Below are 22,761 nucleotides of genomic sequence, written 5' to 3'. Positions count from 1 at the left end.
TACAATTTGTTGTCAGAGAAGCGTATAAGTTTTTCTCATGGTGACTCGGCAACTTCATGAATTAGCTACATGGGTCTCCCCCAGGGCTCATGTTTAAGCCCTTTTCTTTACAATTTTTACGTCAGAGACATTGCATTGATGAATGTCTCATGCCAAATTGCTCGTTAAGGCAGCTTGCAGATGATTGTGTTGTATCCGTCGGGGCCAACCGCAGTTGATCTGCAAGGACCGTTGCAAGATACTCTGGACAATTTGTCCACTTGGGCTACGAAGCTGGGTATCGAATTCTCTCCGGAGAAAACTGAGATGGTTGTCTTTTCAAAAAAACATAAGCCGGCAAAGTTCCCGCTCCAACTGATGGGTAAGACAATCACTCATAGCATGTCTTCTAAATACCTCGGGGTCTGGATCGACTCGAAATGTACCTTCGGGAAGCACATTGTGTATCTGACACAAAAATGTCAGAAACGGATCAACTTCATGCGATCAATAACCGGAACATGGTGGGGAGCACACCCCGAAGATCTTATGACGTTGTATAGAACAACCATTTTGTCGGTCCTCGAATACGGTAGTTTCTGCTTCAAAAAAAAAAAAAAAATTAAGGGGATGGCGACTCCTAATCCTGGAGATGACATTGTTCTTACTACAGTTGGCAATACAAAGATTTATATCCTATCGATCATTACTGTGAATCTCCTCAAACTATTAATGTAGAAAGGCTATAGATACATAAATGCCTATGCCTATATACATTTGTGCTGAAAAATGAGTAATTTAGCTAAAAATTTGATGGTGCTGATGGTGGTTATAATCAATATTTCAAAAACAAGTGAGGTTTTCGATTATCAGTTGTATAGCCCTTTTACATTATTGTTGACCATCCCTCGTAATAATAATGTGAATAGAATGCTCCCTTTTCAGTGTTTTCGGTTAATTTAAAATTTAGCTGTCATAAGACGAGTTTAAACAGTCCCATTGAATTCCACCACTTAATTGTATCCTGACAGATACGTATTTCGACCTCAACAGTAAGGCCGTCTTCAGTGTCTTGTACTTGACTCGACTCTGACAAGACACTGAAGACGGCCTTACTGTTGAGGTCGAAATACGTATCTGTCAGGATACAATTAAGTGGTGGAATTCAATGGGACTGTTTAAACTCGTCTTATGACAGGTGAAAGCATTCCACTAAAAAGCTCAAAATAATTTTCTTATTAAAATTTAGTCCAAGGACATTTTGTTTCTAGACATATTTGCTTAAACATTCAAGGATACTCTAGAACAGTTTGGACAGCCAAGTACATCCGAAAATTAATATTTCAAAGCCTTTTTAGCTCTTTCTATACTAGTTTTGGCAGGATCTAGTGAAAAAAAAACTCGAATCTGTATGTTAGGTCTACGTAAGAAAGTCGTCCTCACATGGTTAAACCGGGCTTAAACAAATAATTTTTGTCATCATTAAGTAAGGATGATTTCGGATAAATCAGTTACAAGTTTTCGTCATATTTAATTTCACGGTTCTCTTTATTTAAATTACTTCCAGCTTTCGATTTCACACCGTTTACTAATAATCCTTTTAATCATTTTTTGTTTGTATAGCAAATACACATTGTTTAGTTTGCAATTTCGTTTGTTCCATTTCCTGTTCACTTTTATACTCTTATTTATTTTTTTCCATTTTCCCAACAATTTTGCTGCAGTGCCTGTTTGTGTGTTTCTATCCGCATTCGTATAAATTCGTTTTTGTAAGCCAACCTGATGATGGCTTCATAATTTCCACTGTTTCCTTTCTCACGCTTTGCACGCTCTACTAATGCTAGTTCGATAAAAAACGAAACGTTAACGAAAACGAACTTGAAAACGAATTAAACTGTGTAAATTTTCCTGTATTTTGATTACGTCATATTCCGTAAGATTATTAGTCCTTCAAATAGCTCACCAGTGGAAAACGATTGCTTTTCCCTCCAGGTGCATGGAACAAAAGTATTCCAAAACAAAAGTTTTGTGAGGAGATCATCAGCTCCTTCTAGCCGCCCGATTCACTTTTTAATACTTTTCAATTATTGTTTGTTTGTTTCATAGTCTACCGCTTCGCCTAGTTGCTGCATAAATAGCTAATTAAAATGAAAATTAAAAAAAACACATTTACAATGGTTCCGTTGAAACATATATAAAGATCTCGTATAGGATTCTCCGAAGCTTGACTCTCTAATACACATTGAATATATAGGTTTATTATTTGATTTGTTCAGTTCAGCGCAGAAGGTGGAGATAAAACTTTTAACATAAAATAAAATATGCTCATTATCAGTATTCAAATAAAAATATTTTCTGCGAACTAAAATAGACTCTTTTTATAGTTTTATTTTTATTCCGATAAATTTCTTTTCTCTCTGTTGTATTATAGTTGTTCGAGCCGAGGTGGCTCCAATTTCGTTGGATTCGATCTACCAAGTTACATCAGATCAGCAGCAGGTGGAGCAATGTGTGGTTTTGGAATAATTGAAAATGCATAACACTAAATGGCTTGACGGAGCTGTAAATTACAAAGTGCAATTTCGCCCAATAACAATAAAACAGTTTTTTGTAGGCTCTGACCAAAAAAACTGTGAAGGAGAATACAAACGCAGAGACAAATTTTGGCACAAAGAAAACTTTTTCCCCTGTTTGCCGCACGATGTTCTTTGTTTTTCAATTTGAGAAAACTTTCTGCTCCATTTTATGTTTGTTTCTTTTCGTCTACTGATTAAAACCTAAACCGTTATAAAGGAGTGGGTACTCAACTTATTCTGTGCATCTATCAATTTGCAGAGCATTGTGTTGTTTCGTTTGGCGACCTACTTTTGGGCGGGCTTTAAGTGGTTCCTTGCATCGGAGTATTTCTATCGATAATTATAGATTAAGAGTAACTGAAGCAATATTTGAATTCAGAATAGATTTCAGCGACATATCGTACCATGGAGATGAATCGATTTGAAAAAAAAAATCTGAATTTCCTTCCAGGACTCACCTTCGGGCCTGAGTCAGCGATCCAGAACCATGCGAGTTCCGGAAGGTTAAAAGAATAAAGCAGAATTTATCCCTTCGAAATGCATATGCGATTTGGTAGGAACTCAGTTCATTTTTTTTTTTCAAAGTTTCACAGAATTTCATTTGAATAATTTTCAACACAAAGCTCAACAAAACATTATTTAAAAAATGGAATCATCGTTACCAGACAATGGTTTCCGTGTCCAATTTCAAGAAACATGCACACCTGAGCTCAATGTTTCAATTTTATAGAAAAATAAAAAAATCCATCTCTAGATATAATAAAAATTTGTTCTGATTGAAGGCATTTGAAGTTTTTTTCCTCAAAAATTAGACGACGAAAGCATCCCGAAGAATTCCCTTGAAAATTCTGAAGAATCTCCCGAGACAATTCCGAATAATTTCCTGAGGCAAACAAATTCCAATTTTTTTCGAATGATCCCCCATGGAAATTTCGTGAAAAATCCAAAGAATTTCCCAAGGAGTTTCCGAGTAATTTGAAATTTTTCGTGGAATTTCTTAAGTTTTTCCTGTTAAAATTCTAAAGAACTTTCAACTGAAATTCAGAAAAAAATTCCGCGATTGTTCCAAAGAATTTCTTATTGAAACCTCACATTCTTCCGTGAAAATTCCGAAGAATTTTCCGACGCAATTTCACGACTTAGCCTTCCGCAGAGAGCGCCAAACGAAAGCACCCCTACAGCCCTCCAGTACCCACCTTCTAAAACTACCGAACTTACCAAACCAATAATCAACAGCTCGCCCTCAGCCCTACTTGCTGCCACTGTTGTAATAGATCTGCTGCTGCTGCTGCTGGTCCTTCCGGAGGGTCCTCGTCGGTTGGAAGTACAAGCTCTCCTCGTAGCCTTCGTCATCGTTGGCACTGCCACCGGTCAGCTGGTGCAACAGTTTACCGCCACCACTGCCGCAACGGATGCCACCACCACCACCGCCGACGACGACTAGTCCTCCTCCTACTCCTCCACCGATGCCGGTGCCACCACTTCCGATCTTAAACTCTGCCTTGGTAGGAATTGGCCGGCAACGATCAGAAATCATCATCAGATGGGACGGTTGTTGGGGTTGTTTAATTTATTTTGGGTTTTAGTGGCCAACATTTGCCCGGGTCATGCGGTGTTGCCGGATGCGGTGCGGATGTGCGCGTGTGATGATGATCGATGATGGTGACGATAGGTAGTAAGTATGAAGTTTTCGTTTGATTTTGTTTTTGAGTGTTGTGTGGTTTTGTGAGTTTTAGAATTAATTAATAGAGAATTAAAATTAAAGCAACTCATAAATAGCTCAAAACTGAAAGTAAACAAAGAAATACAAAATTCGGTGTAAATGAAGGATGTGAGTGTTGTCAGTGAGCAAGAGTTAGGCAACAGAAAGGCATGATCTTCGTGATCATCTCCATCTGTTATGTGATATTCAGGCTATCAACTTATAAGCTAAAACTTAGCAATCTAATGTGAATGAGTAATGACTGCTGGGATAGTGGAGAGGAAAGGAAGAAAGGTTATTCAGTCAATGGATTGCTCCAACTGATCAAGCAACAACCAAAGACATGTTCCAACAAATTTGCATTAGACAAAACTCCTGACGAGTTTGTATGAAGAATTCTACCGGACAGATATATCCACCACCGTCAATCCCCAATAAAAAAGGAGGAGGAAGCGAATGAATTCAAAACAATGTACCTGACATATCTTGCTCATTACCGCGGTTCGATGATCCGGATGATTTGTTGGACGCGTTTGCGATCGTCATCTGGTTCGTCTGCTGTATGACGGCCGCGATGTCGCTTTGCGACGCCGACGTGTCCTTACTCGTTAGGATGTCCGAACTGCTCGAACCGGACGAGGGATGCCGTTCGCCAGTACATCCGTACTGGATCGGCTGGTAGCCGTGCGATGGGTTGTAGTTGCCCGAGTAGGTCATGTAGATCGGTGGATTCGGTAGCGGGGCGATGTCGCTGAGCATACTCTCCGTATCGTCCAGCGACATGTTGGAGATGTCTTGCCGTATGCCGTTTCCGACCACGTAGTAGCACTGCTCGGAGAAGGTTAGCTTGTTGACGGTGTGCTTGATGTAGCCTCGCCTCAGCATGAGGGAAACGTACTTGCGGGCGTCCCGTCGATCACCGATGCCGTCCACGTTCTCCAGAATCCAATTGACCACATCGGCACCGATGAATGCGTTCGGGATGGTAATTTTCAGCCACATCCGATCGCGGATTTCCAGTCCGCTGTCGGGTTTGGTCATTGCACGTACGATGTCCTTCATGTCCATGTCCACGTGAAGCCGCTCCAGCACGGACTCGGGCAGTTCGGTGTTGATGGTGTCCTGGGAGCGGAGGGCAGCCGTGTGGGCAACCCACGCTCCCGGGTCGATCGGCCTGACCGGTTCGGTTCGTGGGATCGTGAAGTACCCTTTCGGGTTCGGATCCCAACATTTGGCAACAACTAGTTTGATTGGGCCGGGCTTCTGGACAACCTCCCGGAGAACACGAACCGCCTCGTCGTTGGTCATGTTTTCGAAGTTAACGTCATTTACCTGTGGAAGAAGGAAAAAATCAGAATAATTAGAACATCTGGGATTTGTATAAATTGAAGAAAAAATAGTAGTTTCATATTGAAACGTATCAAAAGCAAAAACAATTTTCAATTTTATATACGAACTTTCCAAGCGGTTAACCACTTTTTATGGAACAATGTGAAGTCAGTTCCGCGCGATTCTACTAGTCATTTTTCCCTTTAAAAAGGCCACATGACCGCAACGTCGGGAAGATTGAACCTTTAACCGTTTAGCCGCAATTCCCACAATTTTCCTTCATGTTTTGGAAAAAACAATAATTTAAATATCTAAAATGAAATGCGTGAGGTACAGTAATACAGGTGTCGAAGATATCAGAAGAATCGGAAATAGGAACCAAAATTAAGAATAGTACCACAACTGGTATATGTGTTCCTATTATGGATTAAGCAATTTTAGGTACTATCACGAATGTTAATGCGGTTTTCACATTTGTTCAAAGGAGCAGGAAGTAAAACCTTTCGCTTGACATATCAACACCACCTGCATGCCTTTTATTTATATTTAAAAAATAGTTGTTCTTCACTATAGCGATGATATGGTACACCTACCCTATGTGAGACAAAAAGCAGGCACCGTGTCCTGCCTGCTAAATCTAATCTGAACAGTTTTGAGCTGAGGATGTAAACTTTCATATTCCTTAAATTGTAATTCTCAATGACATTTAAGAAAAAAACCTAATGCTCGGTTAGTAATCTATTGTAGACCTGTGCGCCGAAGTATTTGTGAACGGCGGCGGCGTAAGGCCATTTTTACACCGGCGGCGGCGGCGTAACGCCGTAAGCAATGTTCGGCGGCGGCGTGGTTCGGCGTGAATAATTTTAAGCTGAGAAAAAAAATCACGCATCAAGGCCGATCATGTTTTTATTGAATTTTAGGATTTTTGTACAATTGCTAGCTACAGACAGACTGATAGGGTGAACATGCTAATAGCTATAGCTTGTATCTCCACAGCAAAACTTTACATAACATCTTTCACTAGGATATTGCCGCATCACAGCACATAAGTTCACTGGAAAGTACTTCAGATATAAATCCAGAAGTTCGTTTGGAAATTCCTCGAGATATTCCTCAGAAAATTCAAAAAAGGAATTCTAAAAACTAGTTACGAATTTCCCTATGAGTTCTTTCAGAACTTTCTCCAAGAATTCCCTTGAAAATTTATTTGGGTATTGCTTCGGAAATTCTTTCCAAAATTTCTCCAAAAGTTCCTTCAGGAATTTCCTTGGAAATTGCTTCGGAAATTCCTTTACGGAGTCTTTTAAGAATTTCTTCGGAAATTCATTCGAAAACTTTTTTAGGAATTCCTTTGGAAATTTCTTTAAGAATTCTTTAGAAAATACCCATGGGAAATCCTTCATGAATTTCCATCGGAATACCTACGGACACTGTTTTAGGAATACATCCGGAAATCCTTTTAGGAGACCTTCGGAATTTGATTTAGTTTTTTTTTATTCCTTCAAGAATTTCTTTTAGGAATTTCTAATAGAAATTCTTCCAGTAATTCCCTAAAGAATTTCTTCGGAAACTCTAAGAAGGTATTTTTGGTATTCTTTCGAAAGGGGCGATTCAAATATGACGTCCACTACTTTTTGAGATTTCCTTCGGACATTCCTCCGGAAATTCCTTTAGCAACTCTTTCAGAAATTCCTGTAGAACTTCGAAAATTTCTTTTAAAAATCCTTTACGAATTCTTTCGGGAATATCTTCAGAAATTCTTTTGGGAAATCTTCGGAAATTTCGTTTGTAAATTCCTTTAGTTTTTTTGAACCGTTGTTTAAGTGTTTTTTTAATTGAAAATAAGTTTAACACTCAAATACCTTTGGAAATTTCTTCAAAAATTCCTCAAAATTAGAATTCTTTCTGGAAGTATTCCTGTATGAATTTTGTATGGCTTATTGAAGGAATTTTTGAAAAAAATACCACCTGGAGGAACTTCCGACTCAATTCTTGAAGGAATAACCGAAAGAGAACCTGAACAGATTTTCTAACAAAATTTATAAAATGAATTTCAAAGAGGTGAACCAGTCGAGGGCTGAAAACCTCTATAATAAATTTTGGTTGACTATTATCTGGCTCTTTCAGTCTTATAAAGCAGCTAAAACTTTGTTGCGTCTATCTTCCGACATTTTGGTGTATATTTCACTTTCTTCGGCGATTTAGATGCTACGTTTTTTGTGTATGTGTGTGTCCTGCATGACAATAGAGCTAATAAACTATAGAGGAAAACTGTCGCTGTCGACGCTGGCGAAACATCTTTTGCTGGCGGGGATAGGATGCTAAATGTCAACAAAGGTAAAATCAGTGCGTTGTGGGGAACAACATGTTTGGGAGCGAGAAAGGGAACCTCAGCGACAACCGTCCTCTATAGTTTGCTACCCCTATTTGTATGACTTAACGTTGTCAGCTATCAATGGCGTTCCACTAGGGTTCACACGTCTCATTTTATTTGCACTTCACTGTGGCTTCTGAAATGTTTATTGATGTTAATAAAAGCTTCTACGAATTTATCGCCCGCGCACTAGTGATGTCGTATCTATCTGTTTAATTGACAACGTTATGTCATACAGGACACACACATATACATCAAAAAGTAGCCTCTAAATCCCTGAAGAAGGTGAAATATACACCGAAACGTTGGAATATACGTTTTACGTTGGAACAACGTTTTAGCTGCTTTATAAGACTGAAAGAGCTGATAATAGTCAAACAAAATTGAGCACAACATTCGAAAATATCACGTCAACTCTATAATAAAGAATAAAAAAAATGAATTTCTGAAGGAATATCCGAGAGAAATTTGAAAGTAATTCACGAAGAAATGTTTAATGGATTTTCCGAACAAATAGCTATTGGTATTTACACAGAAATTCCTATATTTCTCCAGGAATTTCTTCGAAAGTCCGGACAGTAGTAAAACAAACTCAGTTTTGGTTCTAGAATCAAGACTACATGCCAAGAAAAACTCCTCAAGAATTCTTTGGGAATTTGCTGCAAAAAATTCTACAGATTTTTTTTTTCAAAAATACCTTAAATAATTCCCTAGGAAAAATGTTCAGGAATTAATTCGGAATTAAAGGAATTAAAGTCATCAAGAAACTCATTCTAAAATAACTTAAAAAAATCCGTCAGGAATCCGATAGAGAATTTTTTCAAGAAGTCCTTTAAAAAAATCTCCACAAATGAAACCAGGCTTTTCTTTGAAATTCCCCTCAGGAATTGCTTCGGAACTTCTTAGGACCTTAAAAAATTTCTTAAGGAATTCTTCTGGAAATTCCTTCAAAAATTCTTTTAAGATTCATTCTGACCATTCCATCAGGAATCCCTTTTCTTTTTTGGAATACTTTTAATAATTTCCAGTCATGTAGATGGGTACACTTCTCCACAGAGATTGTCTCTATCCCGCGGGCTTCGCGTAAGTGTCTCTGCTTACGGGTCCGCCACCTCCGTTTTTGGCCCTCCACACAGAAGTGCATTGAAAGCAGAATGGTAATTAAATTCGATTGTATTATTAGGTGAAGCAACAATATACAAAAAATTCTACAAAATTCCTTCAGAAATTATTTTAAACAATTCCACTGGAAATTTTCCAGGTATTCCATAAGACATTCCATTCCCTCGGAAATTAATCTAGTAATTCCTTCGGAATTTCCCACGCCATTTTCTTCCAAAACTCTAGGACGAATTTTAAGATCCTTTCCTAGAGCAATTTCCAAAGGACCTCCTAAAGGAATTACCGACATTCTTGAATTTCTTAAAGAATTCCTTCAGAATTTTCTCCAGAGATTCCTTCAGAAAATCCTTCAGAAATTACAACGGAGATAAATCAAGAAATTCCTCAAAGCTTTTCTTCAGGAATTCTTCAAGGAATCTTCAGAACTTCCTCCAGGGCTTCCTGGAAATTATTTCAAGAAAACCAAGAAATTTGTTTGGGAATTGTTTATCGAAATAAATCGAAACAATTTTTTTCAGAACAATTGATCAAAGATCAATTTTGCATTCGCATATCATGAGGCTAACACAATGATACTCCATGCCCAGGGAAGCTGAATAAATCCTACGAGACTGGGAATCCAAATCCAACATTCATTATGGTGTTGATTTGTAGCCGCGTTTGTAAGCACTGGGCCAATTAAGATATCTAACATTCAAACCTTTAAAAACATGATGAACCACCCAAGGCGACCAGAATGAGGTTATTCCACATGAAAGTTACATATATTAGCAGTTCATCGTCACGCTCATTGATTGCAGATCTGTAGCCAAGAAGTTTTTGGATGACCTAACATTTAACACGCCAAAGCGGGTTAAAGTGACAGGGATAAAAGTAAACAAATCTTCTAAAGGTATAATTACAGATAGTGGAATATATAGATGAGCGAAGATAAATCCTCTGTCTCCAAACGAACTGTCAAACGTGTCTCCAAACGAGCATGACGTCACGATTTCAATGGAAACGTTAAGGGCTGTGACGTCATATGCGCGTGTACACGGGCAAAAAAATCGACTCAGCCATGCTTTCGCTCATCTATAGCTATAATAGTATAATAGCTATTTAATGAATCGCTTGCTTTGAGCGTGCTTACAGCGGCACACTAGGAGTTAACTTTCTGAAATTAGTATGACGAAAGGCATCTAAGGCCGAGTCTAAGGCTCGATTTCTCAAAATTAAGCAACTTCATCGAAAAAATATTTGGTAGGCGTAGTAGCGGACACCTTCCTACATAACCCGTACCAAATAGTTTTTCATGAAAAGATCCTAATTTTGTGAAACGCGCGTTAGATATGTCTTTCACCATACAAATTTCTGGCGGTTAACTCATGCTGGCTATTTGCGCATATACGATAGCGCCTGGATGTGGAAGCGGCGGGTAGAAAATCAGCCACTGCCAGTAATTCATTAATGCTTGATAGGTTGTCTTGGCTCGTCAGATGCGAACGCACTGCATAATGTGATTTTTGTGTTGGCCAAACATCGGCGTGAAATATGAAACTCGGCGGCGCACAGTGATTTCGCGATGGCAAAAACCCAAAAAAAAATTTTTTCTGGTATCACAATTATTTCATATTATCCGACTTCTATAATACTTCGAGAATCATCAGAAAAAATTTCAAAAATATTCGATGAAAAATGAGTTTACCAGGATCTTTCTAAGTTGAGCTGTTTTGATGCGTTTTTTCTTGTCCCATAGAAAATATATGGAAATTAATAATAAAATTCAATTTGATTTTTAATTAGGAAGGAAAGGGCTAAAATGGTCGTTTACTATATCATTTTGTATCATTTTTTGCCTCGTTTTAGGATATCACATTGACAACTTGCGCAAATCTGCGCCCGGTCATTGGATTCGATGTTTAGCCGTTTCTATAACTAAGATTTACTGAAAGGTTCTCATTTGACACCAGAACCTATTTTCCGTTAGAAGTGTTGTGGTATACAAACTCAAATATAATTCGACTCAGCTCGAGTAGTTGAATAAGTCTGATCGTGTGTTTTTGGTACATACCCGTGTTTGTAAATGTGTATTTGTGTATGGGTGGGTGCACTAAAAGGTATGTAGTGAAAATAGCCTGTTTTCGAGCAGTTATGTTAAACAAAAGCAGTTATGTTAAAAATACAATCACTTTTATTGGAATGTGAACAACAAGTAAGGCTCGGCCACCAATACTTCAATAAGGTGAATGTAAACAGGTTTTGCGCGATGTGCCTGAATAAGTTTTTCATAGGAATATACAAATAAGCATTTATTCTATAAAACGTGTTAAAAATATTAGTTTGTGCAACTAGTTGCAAAAAGATGATTTTTTCAGCACGAGTTGTATGTTTATCCAACGAGGCTTGCCGAGTTGGATAAATACTACGAGTGCTGAAAAAATCGAGTTTTGCAACGTGTTACACACGCTATTTTTTTCAGTAACGAAAAATGGGCTTTAATATGATAAACCTGTACCAAATTTATACAGTCTAATTTACTTCATAAGATCATTCTTGCCAATAAATCATATTTCTATAGAACAATTGGGTTCTATTTTATCTTCCCAATTTGCGTAGCTCGACAAATAGCGAAGCGATAAATGAATTGTCCTTGGAAAAAATTTGACGTCATGTTTATCAAACTATTTCATTAATAACGCGACGCAGATAATACACTATTTGAACACATACCAAAGCTTATGCAGCAAAATGTAGTCATGTAACTACTGTTCTGATGTTGCATTTTCATTATTGCACGCAAATGAGTTGCATAATGGATTTTATGCAACTCATTTGAGTTGCATAATGGTCATTAAAGCACCCATTTCATTGGTATGGAAAAGTAGGCAGATTTATCACTCACACAGGAACTGTAAACCAGGTATTATATTCAGGAATCAGGTCGCTCTCGAATATAATTGATCTGTGACTCGTGTGGAAAACAATTTGATGCCGAATTTTTTTTTCATTTTCTCATGATATGGGAAATTTGGCTATATGGATACTATCCGCGCAAAGTTGAAAGAATCGATTATGCTCTTGTGATAAGTTTTTACCCAAATCTGATAAAATTTTCGGAGGTCATCCAGAACATGAGTGACAATGGGCGTTGTGGAGCAAAATCGATTTTTTGAACCACCCTACTATGCATTATTTTAATCAATCCCTTGAAATTTGTAAAAGTGGTTTTGGCTTTTAAGGAGTAGTTTTTCCACTTACCCTGGTGCAATGGGGTAAATTGAAAACCCATATTACCTTGACCTTCAATTGTGATGAGCACACTGATCGAAATAAAAAAAAACACCACCAAGTTTTTAATTTATATTTTCTGTTATGATGAACAAATGACGGTGTAAGCTCAACTGTTTCACAACTTTCCATTGCATTACATTGATACTAATGTTGACCATTTACACTAACGATGAAGAAAATCACGAAAAAAAGGTGCGAAATAAAAATTGCCCCACTTTAGTATTCCATCAATATTTGGTAATATCTTAACATAAACATCTTAAAAATACATGATAATGTATTTTGAGATGACAGTACGGGTCATTCTGTAGAATTACTTCAAAAATTTGTTCAAAATTTTATCATATTTATGTTTTTGAATCGTTTACCTTTTTATAACACCAACGAGCAAGTATAAACCAAAGATTTTCAAAGAAATGAGGGCCCAGAGAACAGGCGAATCTCTCAAAACTCTCTATATTTTTCTCTAAAAACCTTGTTTTAAAAAAGAAATTTTAGTCAAACATTCTATTAAGTTACGGAATGGCTTTCCAAGGAATGCCCAAAGGGTAACTTTGCCGAACACCGTTTGACCGAATAGTTGAAATTATTTTCTTTATTAAGTGAAGCGAGAAGTGAATAGTGAACATGAGAACTTAGAAGTCATGATGTGAGTACAGAGTTGAGAAAAATGAGTAATGAGAAGTGATAAATGATTTGTATGAAGTAAGTAATGAAGAAAGAGATATGGAAAGTTAGACGCAAGTGGTGAGACGTGAGTTGTGGTAGTTTAGAAATGAGAAGTAAGTGTGTGTAGTGAGGAAAACAACAGCAGGGTGAGAAGTGAGATGATAATTGGAAAGTGAAAAGCGTAATGTCTAGAAGTGAAGGAAGAAGGAGGATAAGAGAAGAAAGAAGAAAGAAAGGAGAATGAAGAAGGAAGAAGGAAGAAGATAGAAAAAAGAGGAAGAAGATAGAAGAAAGAAGAAGAAGGAAGTAAGATAATGGCAGAAGGGAGAAGTAAAAGGATTAAGAAATATAGAAAAAATATGAAAGAAGATGAAAGAAGGAAAAGAAAGGTGAAGGAAGGAAAATTGAAGAAAGGTATAGGAAGAAGAAATATGCTAGAAGAAATAAGAAAGAAAGAGGGAGGAAGTATATGAGGGAAGTAAAGAACAAGGAAGCGGTAGGAAAATGAAAAAAGAAGGAAGGAAAAAAGGAGGGAAAAAAGAAGGAAGAAAGAAAAAAGAAGAAGGATAAAGGAAGAAGGAAGAGGGGAGAAAAAGAAGGAAAAAAGAAGTTGGAAAAGAAAAAAGAAAGATGGAGAAAGAAAAAAGGGAAAAAGGAAAAAGGAGAAGAAGGAAGGAAGAAAGAATAAGAAACCGAGAAAGAGGTCGAAGGAATAAGGAAGAAGAATAATAAGGAAAAATATCACAATTTTTAATTCTTGTTTTCCCTCCTCACTTCGCACTTCTCACTCTTCACTTTTCATTTTTCACTTCTCACTTCTCACTTGTCACTTCACTTCTCACTTCCAATTATGAGATGTGAAAATGTCTCATTCCTCACTTCTCGCTTTACACTTTATGTAATTCTCACTACGTACTTTCCATTACTAATTTATCTTTACTCACAATCTAAGATATGTTTTTCAATCATTCGGACAAAAGGTCCGACACCTCATGTATATTCGTTCATTCGTCCAACAAAGGAGGAATATATCGAGATTTATAGGTATCGAAATAAAACCTGGAAGGCAAGGACAACACATTATTTACTTTCTGCGCAGTGTTTGGAATAGGGGTAATGTATTCCCCTTTTTTCTAGCTATGTCAATATGGCGTATCGCTATTGGAGGTGAGTGCCATTGTTTGACTAACATCTTCTCCCCAACACGGCCCAGCTTTTCGAATGAAATGCACCACCGAATTGGGATTTGCTCTACCGACCTCAAGTGGTTCTATAAGCCCCTTGGTGAAGAACTTTCAGCTTGATCAAAAAATTGCCGAACAACGACATAACAGATGCTACGAATCTTTTTTTTTTCTATGTAACAGAAGCGATATAGATCATTTTGAAGTTTCCCTATAAGCTTCAAATGATATCGGCTCGGACAATGACCTATAATGAGATCCGTAAAAGTGCTTAGGTCTCTTTTAAATAATTCTACAATGTTGCGAGTCATGGAAACATTTTGAGTGATAAAGCGTTTCGATTATCTGGCATTGTTTGTATTCCTAAAATTGGTTTTTATTTTCATGGATTCCCATCAGGGCTGTAAATATTCGGCAGCACTGGATGAAGGTGATGTTTTTTTATATCATTTTTTTTATTTTCTTCCTGCTTTGAAATCAACTCCACATTCCCGGAGAGGCAGAAAAGTAAACAACAGAACTCACATCACCCACTGCGCCGCGAAGATGAAATTTACCACAGCAAAATGTACACATTCACCCAGCAAATTGAAAAAATTCACCACGCGTTTAAGGTGATTATAGAATGAAGCCCGTGGTGAATTTCAAATTCACCACACGTTTATCTACATACATTTTAATAAGCCCAAATCTGGCGGAATAGTTTTCATACAGTACTGAAAATCAAATTATGATTGTTCAGCATAATTAAGCAAACGATCTACCATTATTTCAGCCCCATACGCGTTATGGTTCTTTCATCTCGTGCGCTTGAAAAAAATATTGGAAAAGCACGTGGTTTACAAAATGGCCGATTTTCTGGCTTCATTCTATAATCACCTTAAATGGGCCACTCACAGTCATACGGTAAGGCGCGAACTGAGCAGCCTGTCAGAGCGACTTGTGAGTGGCTGAATGCGAAATCGAAAGGTCGGTGTTGGAAATGATTTTTCGGCTGCACCCAGTCGCACTCACCACGGCGGCGATGAAGGCGACTGCAGATTATACTGAGATCCATGTTTTTCACTGCATTGACTGTGAAATATTTCTACCCTGATTCCCATACCTTCAGGTCCATACTAAGAGAAGAAGTTGACAAGCTGCAAAAAGGTTCCGGTCCTGTAAACCGACTTTTATATCGGCTTTTCCGTTACCATCTATTCCACAGTGTCCTGGAATCCAATATAGATTGACTTGGTTGCGACAAGACAGTTTTTGGAGGGACTGAATGCATTCCCAAACTTGTTTTGAAGTGCATGTTGCCGACTTTAGAGCATTCAAAACTGCTTGGCTGTCGGACATTATGCATATATGTGAGTGTCTGTAATTTCTACGCAAACATGTTACAGAACACTCTGGAGTTGGGTGAACTTCCGCTGGGAATAGGGATGGCCAACTTCCCATGGGAATCGATATGTCTAGCTCAGGGCCAGTAACTCCTGCTCCCACTTGGTTGTTCAGTTTTGAACCGCCTGTATAAAACGTAATTGATCCTGAGCGAAGTTTCGGTCCTCCATTTAACCATGTATTGCGTCCAGGATCAATTACTTTGAACAGTCGATTGAAATTGTACTTTTTCTCCATTCAGTCTTCATTGTTTAGTACTAGGGAGTTTATACTGAAGTTTTTTAGAATGCTAAGATGACCCTTAAGGTCACCCCTAAGAAGTTTTTGGATCTTTTGTTCCTTAAAGCACTCTTTTTAGCTTCTAATTGTACAATTTGATGCAGAGGAAGCATGTACATAGTAAAGCATTTAGTACACTTGATGGTGTACTGCTCATTGCACCTGTAATTGAGATGGTCGCTAATCGTTGAAGTTTTTGATCTGAGTATTTGGCTTACAAAAACCTAATAACTTTAGAAGTACTCAATGAACATTAAGCTGCGAGGCAACAATGATTCAGTGAGGCCAATAAGAAGAAGACCTGGAGGAATTTCTGAAAGTATTGCTAAAAGACCTTCTGAAAGAAAATTCTTAGGTGGTATTTTCAAAGGAATTTCTGAGGGTATTTCTAGAGTTTCTTGCGAAAGATTTTCGAAGAAATTCTTTGAGGAATTTTGTAATGAGTCACTGGAAGAATTTCCGATGAATTACTTAGAAAAACTTATGATAGAATTTCTGAAGGAATTTTTGAAGGTATGCTGGATGACTAACCGAATCAATTCCTGGGTATTTTTTACGAAAAAATGTCTGGAGGATTTAACGAACGAACATTTAGGTAAATTCATAAAATATCACCTGGATCAAAAATTTTGAAGCAAGGTAAATAAAAATTCCCAAGGAATACTTGAGAATATCCGATGACATATGATGTTTGAGGACTGCAATCCCGATATTTTAGATTTTTTTGGCTTAAAGTTTTAATTTCTCCCGAAATATCTGCAGAAATTACTCCGGAAAATTTAGTTGAAAAAATTCTTCCGGAAAATTAATAAAAAATGAGATAGGAAATCCTAAAGAAATTTTCGGAGGAGTTACTGACAGAAATCCCAAAGCATTTCCAGCAGGAATTTTTAATGAAATTTCTAAAGAAATTTTCGAAGGAATTTCCTCATGAAATAACCGAAAGATTTCTGGAAGAGTTTCCTAATGATTTTCTGAAGAGATTCCCGAATGAATGATCAAAAGATTATCCAGAAGGAATCTCCGAAGGTCTAAAAGATTTTTTGGAAAAGTTGCTAAAGAAATCCGGACGAATGGCCGGAAAAGAACTTTCGAAAGACTTCCTTGATGAAGTTGCTTCCGGGAAATTTTGAGGAAATTCAAGGAATTTTTTCTCAGATTTTCCGAAGGGCTTTCTCGAGAAACTTTTGGAAGAGAAACTTTTACTAGAGCAACTCCAGCAGTATTTCCAAAGAAAATTTGGTAGGATTTCTTCTAAAAAAATTCCGAAAGTATTTTTAATTAAATTTCCGTAGGTATTCCTGAAGGAATTCCGAAGGATTTTCTAAAAGTATTTCTGAAGAAATTCTTAAAAGAATTTGAGAATTTCTTATAATTCCTTCTTTGAATTTTCAAAAGAATATCTAGAAGAATATCCAAAGGAATTTATGATATATCTTCTAAGTAATTTCTTGAGGATTTTATGAAGAAATGCCTGGGAAATAAAATCTTGAAGGCCAAAGAAATCCAAAGATTTTTTTCCAGAAATTTAAGAATGTCGGAAATTCTCACCGAATTTATTTTAGAAATTCCGTTCGGAAATTCCTTCACGAATTCTTGAATACCTTTGGAAATTCCTTCCGAAATACCTAATGAAAATTTCTGAAGGAATTCCTTCAGGAACACCTATGGATATTGTTTTAGGAAAATCTTTAGAAAATCCATTTTCTTCGGATATTCCTTTGAAAACTCATCTGAGCAATCCCTCGAGAATTCCTCTATGAATTCTTTTAGAAATTTCTTCGGATATTCCATTAAAAATTTCTTAAGGAATTCGTTTGTAAAATCCTTTCGATATTTTTCTGGGAGAAAACCTTGCGAGAATTCATATAAAAATACCTAATAATTTTGGCGAATACAATTAAATTTCAGGGAAAATATTCAATCTGGTGGGTCAGTAATCAGAAAAATTTAAGGGAACTCTTTTTTTTTTCTCAGTTACTTACATAACAACTTTCATCAACTTACATAACTTACAACTTATATAATAAAACATAATGAACATCTTAATTATCTAATTCTAAAAATCATTATCTTATGCTTTATACCCTTTATTTATATTGCCGTCATACGCATATTTGTCTCATGTTGGCTGTCTCATGTTGGCTATATGCGTATAACGACAGTGTACCTAATAGCTAAACTAAACTAAACTAAACATCAAATATTTTGAACCACTTTAAAATCAAATCAATCAAAATAATAGAAGTATTGTTTTGGAAATATCTGGAAAACAATTGATTGAAATGTTATCAACTTGCATGTAGAGACACTAAGTGCAAATAGTAATAATAATTGTGGAATGAGTCATTTGAATTGGTCAGCATATCAAAAATAAAATCTGCTAACTGCCATAAGACGAGTTAGTACGAGACACTGAAAACGGCCTTACTGTTGAGGTCAAAATACGTATCTGAAAAGTTACAAACAAGAGGTGGAATTAAATGGGATAGTAGTAGCTCGTCTCCTGAAAAGTGCAGATATTCCACTAAAAAGCTTTTAATAATTTTCTTATGAAAACTGCTGTTAATTTGAACAATTTAAACTAGAGTGTAATTTTTTGACTAGTGGGTCGAAAATATTCAAACGTAGTATATAACAATTTCAACATATTTGTAGTTCACTGCCAAAATTTCAGCTTAATCGGTCATCGGGGAACAAAGTTACAGCTTGTCAAAGTTGACCATTTTGTATGAAAATCGCCCTCCGCTGCTAGTATTCGAAACACTGGTGTACGTACCCTCCTCTCTTTTTCTCCACTCCTAAAAACATACCAGGACCTAACAAATGATCCAGCAAAGTTTATTAGACCCAAAGTTATGTAAATAAATCAAAAAAAGATCATTTAGGAACCTGTTAGAGGTTTTTGCTAACTTTTGTATGGAGTGGAATCACTGTGCGGCGTGGAGCCAACCGGCGTATGGCGCGCCGCCGACACCTTGACCGGCGTCGGCGTACGTCAATAAGTGTCGGCGGCGGCGGCGTGGCGCGGCGGCGCACAGGTCTAATGGGAACAGATACCCTACTTTTTTTTCAAGTCTGTGATTTGTGTTCTTTTTTTAACGAGGAAAGCATTACAGTGAAAAACTGCATTAAGCCTGCCTTAAGTGCTTGGGCCTGACTTTTTTTAAAGACAAATTTGGAAACGCAGTTTTGTTGATTAGTCGAGGAATTAATTTCGTCGATTTCTTTGTTTGAGCGGTTCACAACAGCGGTCGAATCTAAGGGGAATTTCCACCCACTGTAACAAACATTTCAATTATTTATTAATAATGCACCCTTCGACGTATCGTAACGCCTAATCTGAGGCATAGCCACGTCATTAGAATGTAGGAAAAACCAAGCAGCAACACAAGTGTGGCACATTGCAATGATTTTACACACTCCGATGTGAACAGAAAAAGATCAAATTTAAAAAGAATTGCAAACCCATACTCTTTTAACCAACTTTTAGTTTAAGCGGCTATTAAATTGACGGGCGACCTCATATGTGCATCCACTTTGAATTCAACATACAATACTTACAATCAGTGTTGTCCTACACTCAAAGCAAAAAATTCTGCTCTTTGATTTTACTCCATCTAAACGATTTTATAGTCTCTTGGATTTTCTAAATGTCATAGTAAACTGTCAAAAAACTGCACTCCAGAGCCACAGGAGCGCATTTTTTTGACAGTTTGCCATGACATTTAGAAAATCCAAATATCCTTCTATTAGTTGAACTTACTTAGTTGAGACTATAAAATCGTTTAGATGGAGTAAAATCAAAGAGCAGAATTTTTTGCCCTGAGTGTAGGACAACACTGCTTACATTCTCAAACACGTGCTCAGCATTGTAACCATTCCTTTTGAGAGCTCTTCCCCTGTTCGATCAAATCACTTACACTCACTTTGACAAACTATTCAATTTCTCAGTAATTGCTCCCGCTTGCAAAATCAGATTCTACAGTTTGTTCTTTTTTTTCGCTGAAAAATCCTGGCGGGATCGCCAAATGTGCCGTTTGTCTTATCTGTAGGCAAGCGGGAGCCTCTTAAAACACCTAATCATATTGAAGGTTCACTGCGATGTAACTCGTGACACATTTCCAGATTGTTTTGATTGCTAATGATGTGGCTGTCAGTTGTGATTGCATTAGGCCTACTTTGTTGGTTTCGATGCAATTGAATATTTGCTTTACATAATAAACAAGTGCTATTTCACTGCCACACCCGAGCCTCTTGAAAGGAGGTTTTTGAGCCTCTTGAAAGGAGTCTTCTGAGTCACCTGAAAGGAGGCTTCCGAGCCCCTTGAAATTAGGCTTCCGAGCCTCTTGAAAGGAGGCGTCCGAGCCTCTTGAAAGGAGGCGTCCGAGCCTCTTGAAAGGAGGCGTCCGAGCCTCTTGAAAGGAGGCGTCCGAGCCTCTTAAAAGGAGGCGTCCGAGCCTCTTGAAAGGAGGCGTCCGAGCCTCTTGAAAGGAGGCGTCCGAGCCTCTTAAAAGGAGGCTTCCGAGCCTCTTGAAAGGAGGCTTCCGAGCCTCTTGAAAGGAGGCGTCCGAGCCTCTTGAAAGGAGGCGTCCGAGCCTCTTGAAAGGAGGCTTCCGAGCCTCTTAAAAGGAGGCGTCCGAGCCTCTTAAAAGGAGGCGTCCGAGCCTCTTGAAAGGAGGCGTCCGAGCCTCTTGAAAGGAGGCGTCCGAGCCTCTTGAAAGGAGGCGTCTGAGCCTCTTAAAGGAGGCGTCTGAGGCCTCTTAAAGGAGGCTTCCAGGCCTCTTGAAAGGAGGCTTCCAGGCCTCTTGAAAGGAGGCGTCTGAGCCTCTTGAAAGGAGGCTTCGAGGCCTCTTGAAAGGAGGCTTCCGAGCCTCTTGAAGGAGGCTTCCAGGCCTCTTGAAAGGAGGCTTCCGGAGCCTCTTGAAAGGAGGCTGAGCCTCTTGAAAGGAGGCTTCCAGGCCTCTTGAAGGAGGCTTGAGCCTCTTGAAAGGAGGCTGGGCCTCTTGAAAGGAGGCTTCCAGGCCTCTTGAAAGGAGGCTTCTGAGGCCTCTTGAAAGGAGGCTTGAGGCCTCTTGAAAGGAGGCTTCCGGGCCTCTTGAAGGAGGCTTCTGAGCCTCTTGAAGGAGGCTTCCAGGCCTCTTGAAGGAGGCTGAGGCCTCTTGAAGGAGGCTGGGCCTCTTGAAAGGAGGCTTGGGCCTCTTGAAGGAGGCTTCCAGGCCTCTTGAAAGGAGGCCTGAGCCTCTTGAAAGAAGGCTTCCTGAGCCTCTTGAAAGGAGGCTTCTGAGCCTCTTGAAAGGAGGCTGAGCCTCTTGAAAGGAGGCTTCTGAGGCCTCTTGAAAGGAGGCTCTGAGCCTCTTGAAAGGAGGCTTCTGAGCCTCTTGAAAGGAGGCTTCCAGAGCCTCTTGAAAGGAGGCTGGGCCTCTTGAAAGGAGGCTTCTGAGCCTCTTGAAAGGAGGCTTCCAGGCCTCTTGAAGGAGGCTTCCAGGCCTCTTGAAAGGAGGCTTCTGAGCCTCTTGAAAGGAGGCTTGAGCCTCTTGAAAGGAGGCTTCTGAGCCTCTTGAAAGGGCTTCTGAGGCCTCTTGAAGGAGGCTTCCGGGCCTCTTGAAGGAGGCTTCCAGGCCTCTTGAAGGAGGCTGGGGCCTCTTGAAGGAGGCCGGGCCTCTTGAAGGAGGCTTCCAGGCCTCTTGAAGGAGGCTTCCAGGCCTCTTGGAAGGAGGCTTCTGAGCCTCTTGGAGGAGGCTTCTGAGCCTCTTGGAAGGAGGCTTCCAGGCCTCTTGGAGGAGGCTTCCAGGCCTCTTGGAAGGAGGCTTCCAGGCCTCTTGGAGGAGGCTTCCGAGCCTCTTGGAAGGAGGCTTCCAGGCCTCTTGGAAGGAGGCTTCCAGGCCTCTTGAAAGGAGGCTTGAGGCCTGTTGAAGGAGGCTTCCAGGCCTGTTGAAAGGAGGCTTCAGGCCTCTTGAAAGGAGGCTTCCAGACCTTTGAAAGGAGGCTTCCAGACCTTTTGAAAGGAGGCTTCCAGGCCTCTTGAAAGGAGGCTTCAGGCCTGTTGAAAGGAGGCTTCAGGCCTGTTGAAGGAGGCTTCCAGGCCTGTTGAAAGGAGGCTTCCAGGCCTCTTGAAGGAGGCTTCAGGCCTCTTGAAAGGAGGCTTCTGAGGCCTCTTGAAAGGAGGCTTCAGGCCTCTTGAAAGGAGGCTTCAGGCCTCTTGAAAGGAGGCTCTGGGCCTCTTGAAAGGAGGCCTGAGCCTCTTGAAAGGAGGCTTCCAGGCCTCTTGAAAGGAGGCTTCCGAGCCTCTTGAAGGAGGCTTGAGCCTCTTGAAAGGAGGCCTGAGGCCTCTTGAAAGGAGGCTGAGCCTCTTGAAGGAGGCTTCCAAGCCTCTTGAAAGGAGGCTTCCGAGCCTCTTGAAAGGAGGCTTCCGAGCCTCTTGAAAGGAGGCTTCCGAGCCTCTTGAAAGGAGGCTTCCGAGCCTCTTGAAAGGAGGCTTCCGAATTTCTTGAAAGGAGGCTTCCGAGCCACTGGAAAGAAAGCTTCCGAGCCTTTGGAAAGGAGGCTTCCGGGCCTTCGTAATCGATAGAAGCAAACTTGAAAAAATCATCGGTATGAGTAAATGGAGTAAAATGCTTATCTTAAATGCACCCCAAGTGCTTACAGAAGAACCAGAATTGTTTCGGTTTAAATTGGAGTTGATTTTTCTTCTTCTTCTTCTTCTTCTTCTTCTTCAATGGCTCTACATTCCAACTAGTACTTGGCCTGCTTTTCAACTTAGTATTCTATTAGCATTTCCTCAGTTATTAATTGAAAGCTTTTCTATGCCCGCCAATGCATGAACAATGGATAGTGCAGTGGTCCCCAACATGCTTACTATCAAGAGCCACACATAAATTTCGAGCT

The 22,761-nt window shown here is 39.2% G+C and overlaps 1 protein-coding gene across 8 annotated transcripts in view; it reads right to left on the bottom strand.

The window, feature by feature from the left end:
* Positions 1 to 1,497: 1,497 nt before the first annotated feature.
* The window catches only part of LOC134225426 (segment polarity protein dishevelled), a 64,174-nt gene continuing 42,910 nt past the window's right edge, over positions 1,498 to 22,761 (bottom strand). For 3 of the 8 annotated variants that reach the window (XM_062705501.1, XM_062705503.1, XM_062705502.1), the window contains exons 3-4: positions 4,734 to 5,589; positions 1,498 to 4,052 (exon numbers count right to left, since the gene is read on the bottom strand). In XM_062705501.1, coding sequence (XP_062561485.1) covers positions 3,805 to 4,052; positions 4,734 to 5,589 — 1,104 coding nt within the window. In that variant the 3' untranslated portion in view covers positions 1,498 to 3,804. Of the gene's footprint in view, positions 4,342 to 4,733; positions 5,590 to 22,761 lie in introns of all 8 variants that reach the window. The other 5 variants (XM_062705504.1, XM_062705505.1, XM_062705507.1 and 2 more) reach the window with 5 other exon arrangements.

The sequence above is a fragment of the Armigeres subalbatus genome, chromosome 3, assembly GCF_024139115.2.
Source record: "Armigeres subalbatus isolate Guangzhou_Male chromosome 3, GZ_Asu_2, whole genome shotgun sequence".
In the NCBI taxonomy this organism is placed as follows: Eukaryota; Metazoa; Arthropoda; class Insecta; order Diptera; family Culicidae; genus Armigeres; species Armigeres subalbatus.
Note: the sequence above shows the minus strand (reverse complement) of the source record. Positions and strands in the feature narration are given on the sequence as shown.